Source organism: Parasteatoda tepidariorum, chromosome 6 (assembly GCF_043381705.1).
Source record: "Parasteatoda tepidariorum isolate YZ-2023 chromosome 6, CAS_Ptep_4.0, whole genome shotgun sequence".
Lineage (NCBI taxonomy): Eukaryota > Metazoa > Arthropoda > Arachnida > Araneae > Theridiidae > Parasteatoda > Parasteatoda tepidariorum.
This window is the reverse complement of record NC_092209.1, coordinates 63003549-63019898: the sequence shown is the minus strand read 5'-3', so window position 1 is coordinate 63019898 and position 16350 is coordinate 63003549. Positions and strand designations below refer to the sequence as shown.

The window sequence follows — 16350 nt, the reverse complement described above, 5'->3', positions numbered from 1 at the left end:
GACTAGTACAGTTTCTAAACCATAAAAAGGAAACATAAACGGACATTGGAACTCTGTGGCTGTTGCGCCATTTGTGAATGATAGATTGGTATTCTCATAGTTCAGAGTCACCGATTGAAAAGTGCAGGGCGCTGAAAACATTTCATGTATTGAAGGAATGAAAGAAATAGTGTACTATCACAGCTAGTATTGAAAACCTGTTCAGACAATCATGAGATTGACCAATTAGCTTCTCAGCTACAGTATGTACCCATCTGCACGGAACAAAATGACTTTATAAGGCTGGTCCAGTTAGTGTGGATAGAATTCTGGTTCTGTAAATGTATTATGGAAAAACTATCAATAAAATGTTTTTTTCCCCGCTTAAGAGTTTAAATATAATCTTTTTGATGATAATTTGACTGTTTAGTTGAATATGGTAAAATAACAAATTAGTAAATTGCTATTTAAACATTTTTGCAGAAAAATTTCGAACAGTGTAATACTTTCCAATATAATATTTATTTTGCTCACTTGCAACCTTTAATTTTTCATATAAATACTTAAAATTATATTCTCAAACTGTTCTAAACGCAAAAGATGCGCTAGACGAAAACAAATTGAATGTTTATTAAAAGAGAAAAATGATATTGCTGCTCAATTACAGCCCACTTAAACATGTTATTTTCTGAAATCGCTCTTAAGTATTCTTCATATAATCTTTGTACGTTTCAAAGAGTGATTCGCCAATTTTTAAAGGAAAACGAAAACCTTTTGCAATCTTTAATTATTCATATAAATACTTAAAATTATATTCTCAAACTGTTCTAAACGCAAACGATGCTTCTTGGGTCGCGCTGAGTCGAACCAAAAAAGTTAGTAATGCACCAAATAATAAGTAATACCAACACCTCCTAGAAGAAGTCATTGTGGCTTACTCAGCCTAATTTTGACTTTTTTTTGGGTCGCGACATGAACATATTTCTCAAATTTGGGTCGCGGCTTAAAAAGGTTAAGAACCACTGCACTAGACGAAAACAAACACAATGCTTATTAAAAGAGAAAAATGATATTGCTGCTCAATTACAGCCTACTTAAATATGTTATTTTCTGGAATCGCTCTTAAAAACTCTTTGTATAATCTTAGTACGTTTCAAAGAGTGATTCGCCAATTTTAAAAGGAAAACGAAAACATTTTGCAATCTTTAATTATTCATATAAATACTTAAAATTATATTCTCAAACTGTTCTAAACGCAAACGATGCACTAGACGAAAACAAACTGAATGTTTATTAAAGAGAAAAATGATATTGCTGCTAAATTACAGCCCACTTAAACATGTTATTTTCTGGAATCGCTCTTAAATATTCTTCATATAATCTTTCGTACGCTTCAAAGAGTGATTCGCCAATTTTTAAAGGAAAACGAAAACATTTTTCTTTTCCTCTCTATCATTCCCACGTTCCTTTTGACAGCTGTTTAGGAAGAGTACATTTCATTTTTTGCTTTAAAACTTCGATAATGGCCAGCGATCGATGTTTCTTTTGCCAGACATTTTTCTTTTCTCCAACGTTTACGAACGATTTCTTTGGAAAAGTTCGGTGGAAACTAACGCACCTGTTATTTCGCGGACACTTTAGGAAATTACTTTGTATTTGAGTCTGGAAGAGAAAAAATGAATATTCCTTCACATTTTTGAAGAAGGAGAGAACAGCTCATTAGCTTCTTTTACTTAAAAATATCAATATATTAGCTCTTGCCACTTAATTATGGTTATTTTATTCCTTTTTTTTAATTCCAAAAGGTTTAAGAATGACTTTGCATGCATTAAGTATCGTAATTTATTCATATCAAAAATTTAAAATGCATTTTTTTAAAGTTTCGTTTATCTTTAATAAAAAGTTTCTATTTTTTTAGGAACATTATATTTTCCAAAAGATTTTTATATTTAAAGTTTAAGTACCCTAATTAATATTTTTTTTTGCATCTGATTTTTACAAAATATTATCTTTTTTCGAAATAAAGTTACAATTGATGCATGTCAAACATAAGGAAATTCGTTCAATTTGAGCCAATGAGAGTTAGGTCTCAGTTTTAAAATGTTTTGTTTATGAACTATAATTGTACTTCACTAATTGAGTCATGTTAAAAAAAATATTAAACTACCCAGAGGAATATATCTGTAGTAGACTAATTGAAAATAACTGATTCGGCTCCTTGCTAACCATTTTGCAATAAAACATGCCAAGTGGAAAAGTCTCCAGTATTTCTTAATAAGCCTGACATTATTTAGGATTGTTTTTAGAGAACTCGCATGATGTTTGGCTACTAAGAAAACAAAAATTCATTTTTTAATTATCTTCACTTATTTCAAGATATTAGCAATAAACCCATAGTAACGAAAGCTTATTTAAAAGAGATCTTATTAGGAGCTTGTTATTTCAATGGGTCTTTAAAAAATGATTACGAGATTAAATGATTACGAAAAAATAATTGCTATATGAATGATACGAAAAAATGATTATGGTATGAATGATACGAAAAAATGGTTACCAGAGTGAATTACAAGCTTAGTAAAAGAGAATTTAAACAAAGGAGTTAGTCAATCAATGGCCAGTCAAGAAGTGGTCTTTTAGGGAAAGTTATCTATACGGAAAGAGTAGCAGCATATTTATTTTGCACTGTTTCATTACCAGTACGACAAAATTAAAAGACTTGTAGAGGTCACAAAGCGAAATGGAATTTAAACAGCAAATAGGAAAGGATGTTCCAATTCATTAGCCTTCTAAATCACCGGATTTACTTTGTCCAGACTTCATCTGTTGAGATTAAATAAAGACTTTGTATGAAAATCTGATTCAATTGTAGACGTTGCTGGCACCTCCGTAGCTGCGATACACCCTAAAATTCTCCAACAACTTAAAGCAATTCACGCAGCGTCACTTTTAAGCTTGTCTGACTGTTTCTGATTGGAATTTTAGACACATTTTGTAATATGTAACTGTTAGGTTAGGAAAAACATATCATTCAGGAAGCTTTGGGAAGGCTCTGTCATATTATTTAATGACGGTTTTTGCAAATCATGTGCTATTTTCATAACTACTGTGAAATTGTAACAGCTATTCATGACTGATAGGCCAAGATTAGCCTAGACTATCTTCAGACAGCGCCCTCTACGCAGATTTTGAGAAATGGCGTAGAAAGTCAATATGAAAAAAGCCACAATTTAGTGAAAATTAAAAGCGTTTGATTTTATTTTTTAATATTTAAAAAGTTACTCCAATGTTGAATTATCTCGGATTATAGAGCTTTGTAAAAATATTAGATAGTTCAAAGATTTTTTTATCATTTTTATTAATATGGAAAAATATTGTCAAAAGTGATTTAAAAAAATTAATAATATTTGTTCGTTCTAAAGCCCAGATAACTCTTTATGACAACATTGCATAGATAGCTCAAAATTATGGCTTTGCCTTAAGTGTAAGTTACTTAAATTGTCAACTTTTTTTAAAAAACTTTTCTTGGTGAAAAAGTTTTGAAAAACATTGTCAAGATGACGTTATACTAACGAGTAGCAGTTTTTTTTATTGCTTCTTCGAATCAGAGACTGCGTAGATTCATTTTGAAATCTCTAATGATTTATTGATCTAATGATTTATTGAAATCTCTAATGATTTGCTTTGATTCTTCTTCGAAAAACATTATTAAGAAACATTATACTAACAGCAACGATTTTTTTAAAAATCTTTTTTGTTGCTTCGTTTAATCATAGCTTGCGTTGATTCATTTCGGAATTTTTAATGCTATTTGTTTTCCTGGAGCCCTGTGCATCTCGTGCAAGGTTGTCTTATTCGCATTGAAACACCATGTATTTTATTTGGATTTAGTTATGAAGGAGCATTAAATATCACTATTATAAATGAATGCGTCTTCGAATAAAAAGCTTCCTTGCTGCCACGACTATCAAAAGAATAATATTCATTTGGACTTATTATCGGTCAGAAAATATGCTAAAGCATACCTCAACATTCCCTTTGGGTGGAGATGGTACAGGCTTGAAAGAAACCATAATTTCCTCTTCAACCGCTCTCTGCCTCCGAATGGAAGCCCTACTGGCAGTGGAACGGATCAGCCTTTGTTGTTTGGTTGACAAATCAACTTCCATCACCTTTGAGTTAAAAAAATATACAGCTCAAATTCCATCCAGTATTAGAGAATTGATGTTCAATTTTTCAGATATAAATTGCGCGTTGAAAGTAACGCAGTATAGAGAAAAGTTAATTCCAAGATATATACGAAATAAATAGAGTAAGAATTAATCTGGAAATTGAATTATCTTTCAGCAATAAAATACATAGTTTTTGCTTCTATCCATTGTTTTCACAGTCTTTTAGTAATATTTTTTTGAGAGTTTTAGTAACGCAATGTAAAGAGAAGTAAATTGAAATAGATATGCAAAATTGATACACTTAGTGTGAGTAAATCAGGAAATTAAATTATCTTACAATAATAAGACAAATAGTTTTTGCTTCTATCTATTGTTTTCACAGTCTTTTAATAATATTTTTTTGAGAGTTTTAGTAACGCAATGTAAAGAGAAGTAAATTGAAATAGATATGCAAAATTGATACACTAAGTGTGAGTAAATCGGGAAATTAAATTATCTTACAGTAATAAGACAAATAGTTTTTGCTTCTATCTATTGTTTTCACTGTCTTTTAATAATATTTCTTTGAGAGTTTTAGTAACGCAGCGTAAAGAAAAGTAAATTGAAAGATATATGCTGAACTGATACAGTTCGTGTGAGCAAATGAGGAAATTAAACTATCATACAGTAATAAAATAAAAAGATTTTTCTTTATCGATTGTCTTATGTGCTATAATGATATTCTTCTAAAAGTTTTAACAAAACGTCCTAAAGAAAAATCCCATATCTATAAATTATATTTCAATATTTGTAACCAAAATGGATGATAATATAAACATAATATATTCGAATGGATAGTAATTAAGCAGTAACTGAAGCAAACAAAACGCGCCAATGAACGAAGATGGAAAGTAGGTAAGATTTTATTCATTCTGTTAGACAACTAAATCCATCGTAACAAAGTGTGTGCAGATAATAATTAAGCACGAAAGAATAACTTTTTCATTTACTTCTTTTTGCAAAGTTCATATTAGGGTGAGCATACAAGCATTTCTTACACCGTAAATAAAGATAAATGATAATAAGACACAATGAAATCTAAAGATTAAATTGAAAAAAAAAATGGCAGGCTTTCAAAAATATTTACATTATCGATGTTGAAATACAATTCTTTATGAGTGTGGTGTTTGGTTTTTAATTGCAGGCATAAATGGATAGCATACCACCTCTGAAAATTTTGAAAGTAACAACAATTGACGTAAATAAAGTATCCTACGTTACTACTTGTAAATGAAAGCAATAACGTGAGAAGGAGATTTAACTTTGAACTGTACAAGATTTATAAATAACCTTATATCACTAAATGCATGAAAGTAAATAGAAGAAGTTGGATAGCCCATGCGATTCGAATGAGTGATTACAATACAATAGAAAAAGATATAGCTTTTTAGACCCACCACGGCTTTCCCCACAAGCGGGGAAAGTCGTGGTTAAGATGGGCTGATTCGGTGGAGTCTGATTTTCTTTCAATTAATGAAAAGAATTGGAGGTCAAAGAAAAATCGGAAGTCGTTATGGAGAAATATTCAGAGAAAGGCTTGACCTACATTGGGCTGTTTAGCCAACTAGGATGATGATGGTGAAAGCATCCTACTTAAAAAGTATAATTCAGCATTTTATGGTTCGCACTAACTATAATTAAAATATTTTATTATAGGATACATTTATGTTCTAATCAAATTAACCTAAACAATAACAAAACTTAGAAAAGCATTAATTTGTAAAAGTGGAGTTATTTAATTACTTTTCAAATGTATTCCTAAGTTACAGTCAAATTATCATAGAGGTTTAATTCATGCAACAAAAGTTTTACATTTAAAAGCAGAAAGTGCTCCTCAAAATCTGCTGTATGCAATGATGTTCAGTAATGACCACCCTTACTAAGAGAAAACTAATATGAGATGCACTATTAAATTATTTTTTTTATTGTATGAAATGTACAGTGTACCAAAAAATGACCCACCCTGAATAACTTTTGATCTAATTATCGGATTTTTGCGTTCTCGGAGGCAATTTTATGGTTCAAGAGGGTGATTTGTTATATTCTAATAAGTGTAGACGATATTTTAAGTTACGAAATCATACACAAAAACGCCATTTTTTCTGAATAAAAATACCCTCTGTTATGATAGATTCGCCATTCTTAATACCATTGTGATTGATTCGCCGATTTCTAACTCCCAAACTCTTAGGAGGGTAGCCGTAATCCGGGAAATATGGTTACAATAGTTTGGAAAGGAGAGGGATCCAAAGTTTGAACCTCTTAATGCTAATTTTACTTTTTGTGTATTTCATCATAACTCGAGTACTTTTTAAACGAATTAAAAATTTTTTGCACACAATTATAAAACTCGTTTATCGAAGAATATATTTATGCAGGATTCAACTTTTAGTAAATATTTATTATTTTTTGTTATTTTATTTAATAATAGTTAAAAAACTTTTGTATTGTAAGGTATAAAATTTTTTGTAATTTTAAATGGCAAAATATAAAATTGGAGCAAGATCGTCAGTCGAATAATTCCTGAGAAATCGAATCTTAAAAACACGACTTTTAACCCTTTCCATATTTCCCAGATTGCGGCTATCCCTATATTTTGGGAGAAAGAAATCCGAATCCATCGAAAAAAAGGTGTGTTTATTTAGAGAAAGTGCGTTTTTGGGGGCGATTTAGTAACTTAAAATACAGTCTTCACTAATTAATGAGCATATTTGAGATCACTACCTCGAATCATTAAGATTGAGTCCTAGAACTTGAAGAACCGATCATTAGATCAAAAGTTATTCTAGGTGGTTCATTTATTTTTTCGGGACCATGTGACTGGTGAATCGTAAGAAATAGGTAGAATTCGCAAAACTCGAAAGAATCGTAATGTTACCTCAAAAAAATTGAAGTTTGCAAATCTAAAAAGGCAATCCAATATGTCATAGCTCCAAAAAATTACTAACTACTCAAGTTCTAATAGTCTTCTTGAACTTTTTTTTAATTTATAGACAATTTTATGACAGAAAGAATAGATAAAACTTTTAAAGTATTCATTCGCATTTGATTAGGAATAATGCACTTCAGTGACGCACTTAAAAACTCCACATAAGGAATTTTTTCAAACACCACAACATGTAAAATAAAAGATTCGGTTTTCTCATTGTCATCTTCACCCAACCTCTATAAGTGTTTCAGATTATTTTTGGTTGAGTGCACTACCTTTTTTTTGGGTAAAAAGTTGTAGGTTTACATCAATTTTAATTGCATTTGATTAGAAATGATGCACTTCAGTGACGCACTTAAAAACTGATAAAAGGAATTTTTTGAAACACCATCCATGGTAGCATAAAAGTAAATTAAAAGATACTGCTTTCTCACTGTCATGCTCACACAGCCTTTATAAGTGTTCTAGATTGTTTTTGGTTGAGTCCACTACCTCCTTTTGGTTAAAGTTTCGAGATGGCATATAAAGAATTTATTGTTTATTCAGCAATTTTTCTCAATATAATTTTGGTATCATTGTTAATTATGAATATATCTTTGGAGCTTTTAGTAAAACTTCATGCGAGTGTGTGACACTTGTGCACATATAAGTAAAATAGCATATTTCATGATATAGTGAAATTTGATTTTGGTCTAACAATAATACACATGATATGCTGATTGAACCAGCATAATCGAAAAAAAACAGCATTTTCCATCATCTTCTAATGGTTGTTGTTGGCCCAAAATTAATAAACGCAACTTGTAGGTAGACCAGCAAAATAGCCACACAAAATCTTCTATCTTTTGTTGATGGTTGTTGTTGGTCCAACAGTAATAAGCATAATTTCCTAGTTAACCGCCATAATAGTCAAACAACATCTTCCATCTTATTTTCAGAATTACTGTTTGTTCAACAATAATAAAAAAGATAACGTGATAGTCGAACCATCATAATAGTAAAACAACATCTTCTATCTTATTTTGATGGTTGTTGTTGATCCAATATCAATAAACATAACATGATGGTTGAACCATCACAATACTAAAACAACATCTTCCATCTTATTTCGATGGTTGTTGTTAGTCCAATATTAATAAACACAACTTGTTGATTGATCCTCAAATGGCCATACAATATTTCTCATCATTTTTTAAAAGTTTTTGTTGGTCCAACAACTATAAACATAACTTATCGGTTTACCATCATAATGGTAAAACAATATCTGCATCAAAATATGATGGTCGATAATAGAGGTACATCAAAATCAAAAGTGTTATGATGGTTTACCATCATAACACTAAAGCAACATTTTTCATTTTGTAATAATGAGAGTTTGTTGGATCACCAAAAACATCAAAACTTCTTGAAAATTGTTGTATGATGGGGAAAATAAACATGTATTGAACCATCAAGAATCTTATTGAAACCAACATAAACCATCAGGAATTTTGGCACGGGTAAAAAAGTGGTGTATACATTAGGGTCTCAAGTAGTCATTTAAGTTAGTCAGAAAAAAAATGATATTAAATTCTATTGAGGAAGATGCATGTGACAGGAGATACGGAAATTTATTTGATTTCTGGGAGGAACTTTTTGATGTATAATAATAGCCTTTTAAACTTCCCTGTATCATCAGACGATCAAATTGTTTTTTTTTTTTTTAAATTTTCATTCCCCTCTTTATCACTTTAACGCTAGGTTTTTGTTTCTTCCTAGTTTAGATTTAAGAATTTGAAAATATACATACTATGGGTTGGTATTACAAAACACTTTTTATAGGATAACTTCCAAAAATAATTGTGCTCTTTTTCTTTTTTTAAAAGTACTCTTTTTTAATGAAATAAGATACATGAACATACTTCATGGTTTTAGAAATTCGTTGATAATATTGGAGAGTTTTTATTTTATGAAACTATTTCTTACATCATATCTTTTATCTTAATGTTTTCGTGTACTTCAATATTGAGAAACGACATCCTTAAAAGAAAATATTTCTAAAGAGTACTTCGTAAAAGCCTTATTGAAAAAAGAAAAAAAAGTTTCTCAAGAATTTAAACTATTTCACCAATATCCTATTTCCCAAGGGATGCATTTATAAACTTAATGACCAAGGTTTAGTTTTAAACAAATATTGCACGTTGTTATGCTTCCGTTTTCAAACTTAAGAGGTTCTTTTGTACAATAATTAAAATTGAACATATTTCGCGATGTTTAATTATCTCTACACAATATTGAATTCGGAGAAGGAAGCACTAAATTTTTTATGAGGGCTGTGCTTACTGGAACCATAACAGTTTGTAAAGTTCAATAAAAGCATATTGTCTTGGGAGCAATGCAAATCTTTCTAAACTAAATGCAAAATTGGTTTTTGAAAATTTTATTTACTCACAATAAAAAGGATATATTTTATTCAGATTCAGTAAAACCTTTTTATTAGATAAAATAGCGTTTCTTTCTCATTTCATTTGGGAAATCAAAATTATTTGGAAAAATATCACAACTGAGTTATTTTAATCTTGTGAATTACAAGCTAAAGCGTAATTTACTCTCGTTTTAAAATATAAAAAAAAGGTTTTAAATTCCCAGTTTTTATGCCTTAAATTCTTTCTTTAAATGGAATTTCTAAAGGCTTGAATGAAATGTTCTAGTTCTGATACGGTTTAAGTACTGAATTATAAGTGAATTACAAAGTTCATTAACTAAGGAGTTAGTAAAGAAAAAAAGTGAAGAGAGAGAGAGAGAGAGAGGTAAAGAGAGACAGAGAAGAGAGAGGGAGAGAGAATAGTATTATTAACAGTATAGTAATAGTGTATGATATTAAAAAGAAATATTGAGCTATGTGGATAGAATAGACTTCTATTAAGATGTTTTTTTCTTTTTTTATATATCGATCGTTGAACAGCCGGCCCAATTTTGGGTTTACGACTACTAAGGGTTAACTCCGTAGAATTGTAATTATAAATCCAATCCGGAAGAACTCCTGGATCAAGCATTGGGAGAAATCGTCTTAGTTAAGGATTTTTGGATGGAACTAACCCGCATTTGCTTTACAAGGAGAGGAGGACCACGAGAACCTTCCACGGTTAGTCTGACGGTAAGGGGACTCTAACCCATGATCCGTCTACCATTGAGGATATTTCAGGTCAGCACTGTGGTCGGTACGGAATTCGAATCAACCATCTATTTCTCCGAGATCGAACCCGGGTCACGTCATTAGGAGGGGAGAGCTCTATCCCCTGAGCCACCACGGCTCTATTAAGATGCTTTATAGCAAAGGAACTCTAGAAATTTCTGCTAAATTTTCAGTTTATTTTTTCCCATTTTTATCAATTATTTAGTTACAGTAGCTACCGCACTGGTTGTATCAAGGTATAAACTTTTGAATTTGACCTGTTTAGGGGTACAAATTGTTTATTGACGTTTATATGACAGTGTAAAACCAATTATACTTGTTGGATGAATAAATGAATAGCGAGCAAAACAAGAAAATAATATCAGAAAGAGAATGAAACTAGAGATAAACTAGAAACTAGAGATAAACGAGTTAAACTGGAAAACTTTCCATCCGAACGGGAGGATTTTTAACACGGTTTGGATACTTACCACATATTAAAAAAGGGAAAAAAAGGAATATTCTATGGAAAACTAAGTGACTGTTTTTGGGTCGGAGAAAAATTCTCTTTATCCGGCTGAAATTTTGAAAAAAAGAATGGGATCGTGGAGCGAAACTGTACCTCATTTGTTTACTGCTTACATTATGGTCTAGAGATGAAGAATTTGTAAACACTGTGTGAAAAAGGAATACTTAAATTTCACGAAAATATCTTCGTTTTCAACGAAACCATTTCCTGGTATGTGCTCCGAGCAGAAATGTCAACAAAGTGACGAAATAAATATCGTCACTACTTTAAGGAAACAAATTTCGTCAAAATTAAACAAATTTCTTGTCATTCTATTAAAAAAAAAAAAAAAAACTCGTGGTGTCTAATGTATCTAACATTTTTAACAATCACTTTATCGTTGTCACCGTATAGGTGGATCAGTATCATCTAAAAGACCCCTGAAGAATAGATAAAACAAATATACATAACACCCATTCCCGTTACGGGATTCGGGCCCATGATTTTCCTGGTTCGAAACCAACGCCTTAACCACCATATAGCCCTGTCGGCTCGGCTCAGTCTCTTCATTTTCAATTGTATATACTTCGTTTTGGTTTCGTCATTCTAGTTAATTATCTCCCACAATGTCCTACGATAAGGTTTCGAGTTCAGGAAACATTTTCGTCTCACATTTGAGAGTTCGCGTCGCGTGATTTTGCGACCAAATGATACTCAAAATTAATGAATCTTTACAGCTCAAGGATTGCTGAATTGCCAAAAGTGAGAATTTTATTTATAAGAGTGTATGCCGAAACGATTGAAATCAGTTTTGAAACTGAAGAAAAGTCACATTCTATGTTAATGAAGAGAAAAACGTATTAATTTTCTCCGTAGACTTTTGTTTTCTAAAATATACGTTAGATTGAGCCGTTGCTTACGGCAGTTACCATATGAAAGCCTGTTATTTTGGTTTACTTGCAGCAGCCTTAAGCAAAAGTGTAAACTAATATGTTTGCTACTGAACTTTAACTGAGAACATAATTTTAAACATCAAGAATTTAAAAGAATTTATTCGTTAACTACTTTATATACATTACCTCGTCGTCACTGTCGCTGCCCAAAGTATTGTGCGCTGATTGGCTTTTACTTGCTGATCTTACACCTCCAGCAGAGCTAGAAGCTGCTCTGTGCCTAGATGTTGTTTTGGATCTATGTGGTCTTTGGCAAGGTGGGTATTGGTTGACTGGCAGCAACTGAGGCATGGTTGCCCTGGGTGAAAGAGTGAGATATGCTGGTAAAAGGAAACGGGCTTTAAATGTTAGCTCAGTCTGAGTGGCCTGCGTTTTCATCAAAGCTCGATGAGTCCTTTGAAGGCCTCGATAGCCTATGAAAGAAACAGTAAAATCAAATATTATACAAACAAAATAGACTTGAAATTTCTGCAACATTAAAAGCTTTAGCAACCACATTTCAAATTAAAACCCAAGGCCAGGATAACCTTGTAGGTAGGACGTTGGGCCCATGTTCGAGAGTTTGTGAGTTTGAACCCCACCAGAAGAAGTCTCCCCGTGTAGTAAATGGTGACTGATGTACGTTAAATCTGTCGAGTCGTAAATTCCTCCCATCTTCACATAACAAATCAATACCTCTGGGGGTACTGGATTGGATATCGATCATTCTATGATTCAAGTCAAAATTACGATCTCTGGATGAATGGATATATAAATGGGTCCGCCCTATATACGGGTGTGACGTATGGGTGTGGCAGAAGTCGAATTCTTGGTCATAGATGGCGCCACTGGAAAAACAAGAACAATCGCACCCCTCTGTCTAAAATAGGCATACGAAAACAACAACAACAACAACAAATTAAAACCCAGTTTTTTATTTTTTTTATATTAATTTTGAATCGGGTATATTCGGGAGCAGGTTTGGCTGCTTGATATCTTTGATTTTCGTCAAGTTTTCAGGATATATTTTTGATTCAGAGCTATTAGTTACGAGCAATTTTTATTTTTGCGAAACAATTCCTTTTTCCGGGTTGTGGTTGTGTGAATGGCATGGCAGAAGCCGAATTCCTGGCCATAGATGGCGCCACTGAAAAAAAGGAACAATCGCACCCCCACTGCCTAAACAGGCATACGACGAAAAAACAATTCATTTCTTGAAGTTTTTAAAAATCGAAATTGAAGATCCTCTAGAACTTTGAGATAGTACACATAAAACACAACCATAGGTCTAAATATTTATTTTGTATCTGCTGCTCCAATGGCTTCTTTTAAGGTTAATTTCATACTAGTATAATTTTGGCGAATGCACCTAATGATTTCGGAAGTTGTGTACAATTTCGATCTTTTTTTCGCCTTAAAATCAATTTTAAGGTCATGCTATACCACGTATATGTTTATCTTTTAGGTACTACTTATTAGTATGTATTTGCAGAAATATATACCTTTGTGGTTCACTGTTGGTACTAGTAGATTTTGATAATCAAAGCACAATATAGCTTTCTTTCGAAGGCAATTGAATGAACTTTGACCTTCAGTACAGAGTACTCCATTAAAAGTATTTATGTTTTTATAGTTAGTGTGAATGCAGCAGAATATAAAATAATGTAGAGTGTCGTGATTAACTTGTTTCACAAAAAGTACAGCAATTTGAAAATCGATGAATTTTTCTAAAAACTTTAGAAGATCTGCAGCTTTTAACACCTAAACAAGATTTTTTTTTTCTGAAAAAAAAAAAAAAAAAAAAAAANAAAAAAAAAAAAAAAAAAAAAAAAAAAAAAAAAAAAAAAAAAAAAAAAAAAAAAAAACACGAGTTTAATAGTTTTGCATGAACAACGTATCCTTAAAATATCTACAAAATCAAAAATGTTAAGTATTCATGTTTTCCTGACTCTTACGAAATTGGCTCCTAATTTAAATATCATAAAATTTCAATTCATTTTAGTAAGTTATGATAAAATTCATATGAGCTGAAGATATCATTGATAAAACGGATATGGCTTAAGACTTAAACTCAGGATAAAAAAAACTGTTTAAAACTGATGGAAAACTTAACTTTGTGGTTCTGTTTATCAAATGAAATTAGTTTGTATTAACTATAATGGGTACTATTCCATTTCGGAGGAGAAAAAAACTTATTAACACATAAAAACTTATTATTAAGTTATCAGGGGAAAAACTCTACCGGCCTAAAAAAAAATATCGGGCATAAAATTCGGTCAGATAAATGTCGTTGCGCAACCAAGTGACAACCAAGGACTACCAAGCACAAATTATTTTTATTCTTCTTATTATTTTAAACTTAGACTCTGATATCATATTTTCTACAGAAGGACCTTCTTTGTTTGAGTCCGGGATTTATGGCAGGGAAGTTGCCATAGTTGTATTTGCTCTTACAAAGTAATTATTATTTCCTTTTTTCTCTTTTGTTTTTACATCTGTTTAATTCTAATTTCAATTTGGCGCAGCATAAATGCATTTTGCTCTTGTGCAATTTAATCTGAACCAACTATAAAAAGTTTTTTTTCAGATCATAACTTTACAAAAAAATGAGTTTAGTGGGATATTGATAACTTAATGGACGAAATTATTTGTCCACGTGTGCAAGAATTATCTGAATGTTCTCATTGACAATTTATGTCGTGAATGCGGTCCCGAAGTGAACTGATTGAAAAGACATGGTTCCCAGTAGAACATCGAAATCAAGCATCACTGGCTGTGGTCAGTCAGCGGGTGGGGAACCACTTTCATCAGCCAGAGTAGAGACCGAGGGTGCGCGGTATCGGTCGTCGTTAAACTGCTCTAAAGTAAGTGGCTCGACTTTGCGTGCAGGTCGTCGGTCTATAAAAGCAGGGAAAGCATTCCCTCTGCAGAGGATCAAAATTGCGATGGCATGCTTTCGAACCATCCTCAGATGTTCGGATGTTTCCTAAACCGTCACCAATAGCCCATTGTGCAGCCCTAGTGCAACGTTAATAAAGTATCTACCTGTCGTGAATGCAGTTTGAAAACAGACTTAAAAATAACTTTCTTTCCATTTAACGTCTTTTATTAATTTTGAAACTTCGATGTAAACATTACCCATGTGTAAGTCGAATAAAAAAAAAAAAAAACGCATATATTTAAAACTTTCTAAACCTTGAATGTCAGTTCATTGGAAATTTTGCTTCTCAGAATCTCTTTTGGTTTTCGCGTCTCAGTGAGCTGTAAGCTGGTACCTCTACTTAAGGGATCGTTGTGGATTATGCGAGGGCTTTAAATGACAATACTTTTTTTTATTTTCATTCTTTGAGTATCATAATGAGCTTTCGTGAAAAATATGTTTCTGCGTTCTGCTATGACGACATCACGACGTTGATCACAACAAGATAAAATATGACATTCTTTCTCATTAAACTGTAATCTTATTTAATATTTTCTTCATATGTGATGGATAACGGTAGTATTTTAGTGAATCCGACTTGAGCTGGTCATAATAAACAAATATGATAATGTTTGACAAGAGGATTTTCTGCTCTTAAAGGTATTTTAAACATGACTTTTCTGGAATTTTGTAAAAATTACTTTTATTTTTTTTATTTAAGTGAGATTTGACATTATTTTGCGGTTAATATATACCTATCATATATAACGGTGAAAATGATAAGTAAGCTTATAAAAAAAGTTGAAATAACGACCATCTTTATATGTTTTGTTCCCCAATGGTATTTATCGAGTGGAACAACTTGATTCCACTTAAAAATAAGTCCGTTACGCTGGTCACTTTCTTCGCGCAGCAGAATTACTGTAACTGTAATATCAAAAAGTGTTCCTTTTAAGGAACATTTTATAAAAATTCACAGCATACACAAGCTTGAAATTTTCAAATATTTTTTCTTAACAAAAAGTATACACTCTCCATTAATTAAAAGAGATTTTCTTTTTTAAATATTGATTAACAAATATTTGTTTGATAGTAATCAAGGAATTTTTTTAAAATGACATGAAAACACCACAATTTTGTTAATAAACATTTTGTTTTCAAAATTAGTGTAATTAGAAAGGGTTAATGCTGGGGAGAGTGGGGTAAGACTGGGTATTTGGGTAATATCAGTTTCCCCGATTGTGCGAAAATTAGTGCTGTTTTCCAGCAGACAAACTCTGAATTTCACTTTACTAGTCAAGAAGAAGAACATACCATGTTGGCGTGTTGATTAACTCACGGCATCTGAGTAGATAGGCTTGTTTTGCTATGTCAACTCTCTTGTTAAGCTATTTATCTTTTTTGGTCATTAGAGTTATGAAAATTATTTTTAGTCCAATTTATTATACGTTTACTAAAGATTCATTTCCTAACGAATAATAAGGATTTTTTCCTATAGTGGCACTGTTCTGTCTCGTTTCGATAACCTCTGCTCTCGGGGTAAAACCGGTAACCCTTTTGTTGTGTGTCTATACTAAACACACCACAGCTGCACGACATCTAAGGCAGAACCAAGGTCTTACGTGTCCCTTCTTCAAAGCACAAAATGCCTTAATTCATATTTTGTAGAATTTTTGAAAACTCTTTATTGTTTATTGTTTATTTGTACCTCGTCCCGCCC

General features: G+C 31.8%; 1 protein-coding gene across 2 annotated transcripts in view; it reads right to left on the bottom strand.

Annotated features, from left to right (window-relative positions):
- LOC107444278 (uro-adherence factor A-like) overlaps positions 1–16350 on the bottom strand; it is a 706709-nt gene that overhangs the window by 72705 nt on the left and 617654 nt on the right. For both annotated transcript variants that reach the window (XM_071182438.1, XM_071182439.1), the window contains 2 exons: positions 11858–12144; positions 4002–4148 (listed from right to left, as the gene is read on the bottom strand). In XM_071182438.1, the coding sequence (XP_071038539.1) occupies positions 4002–4148; positions 11858–12144 (434 nt within the window). The remainder of the gene's footprint in view (positions 1–4001; positions 4149–11857; positions 12145–16350) is intronic.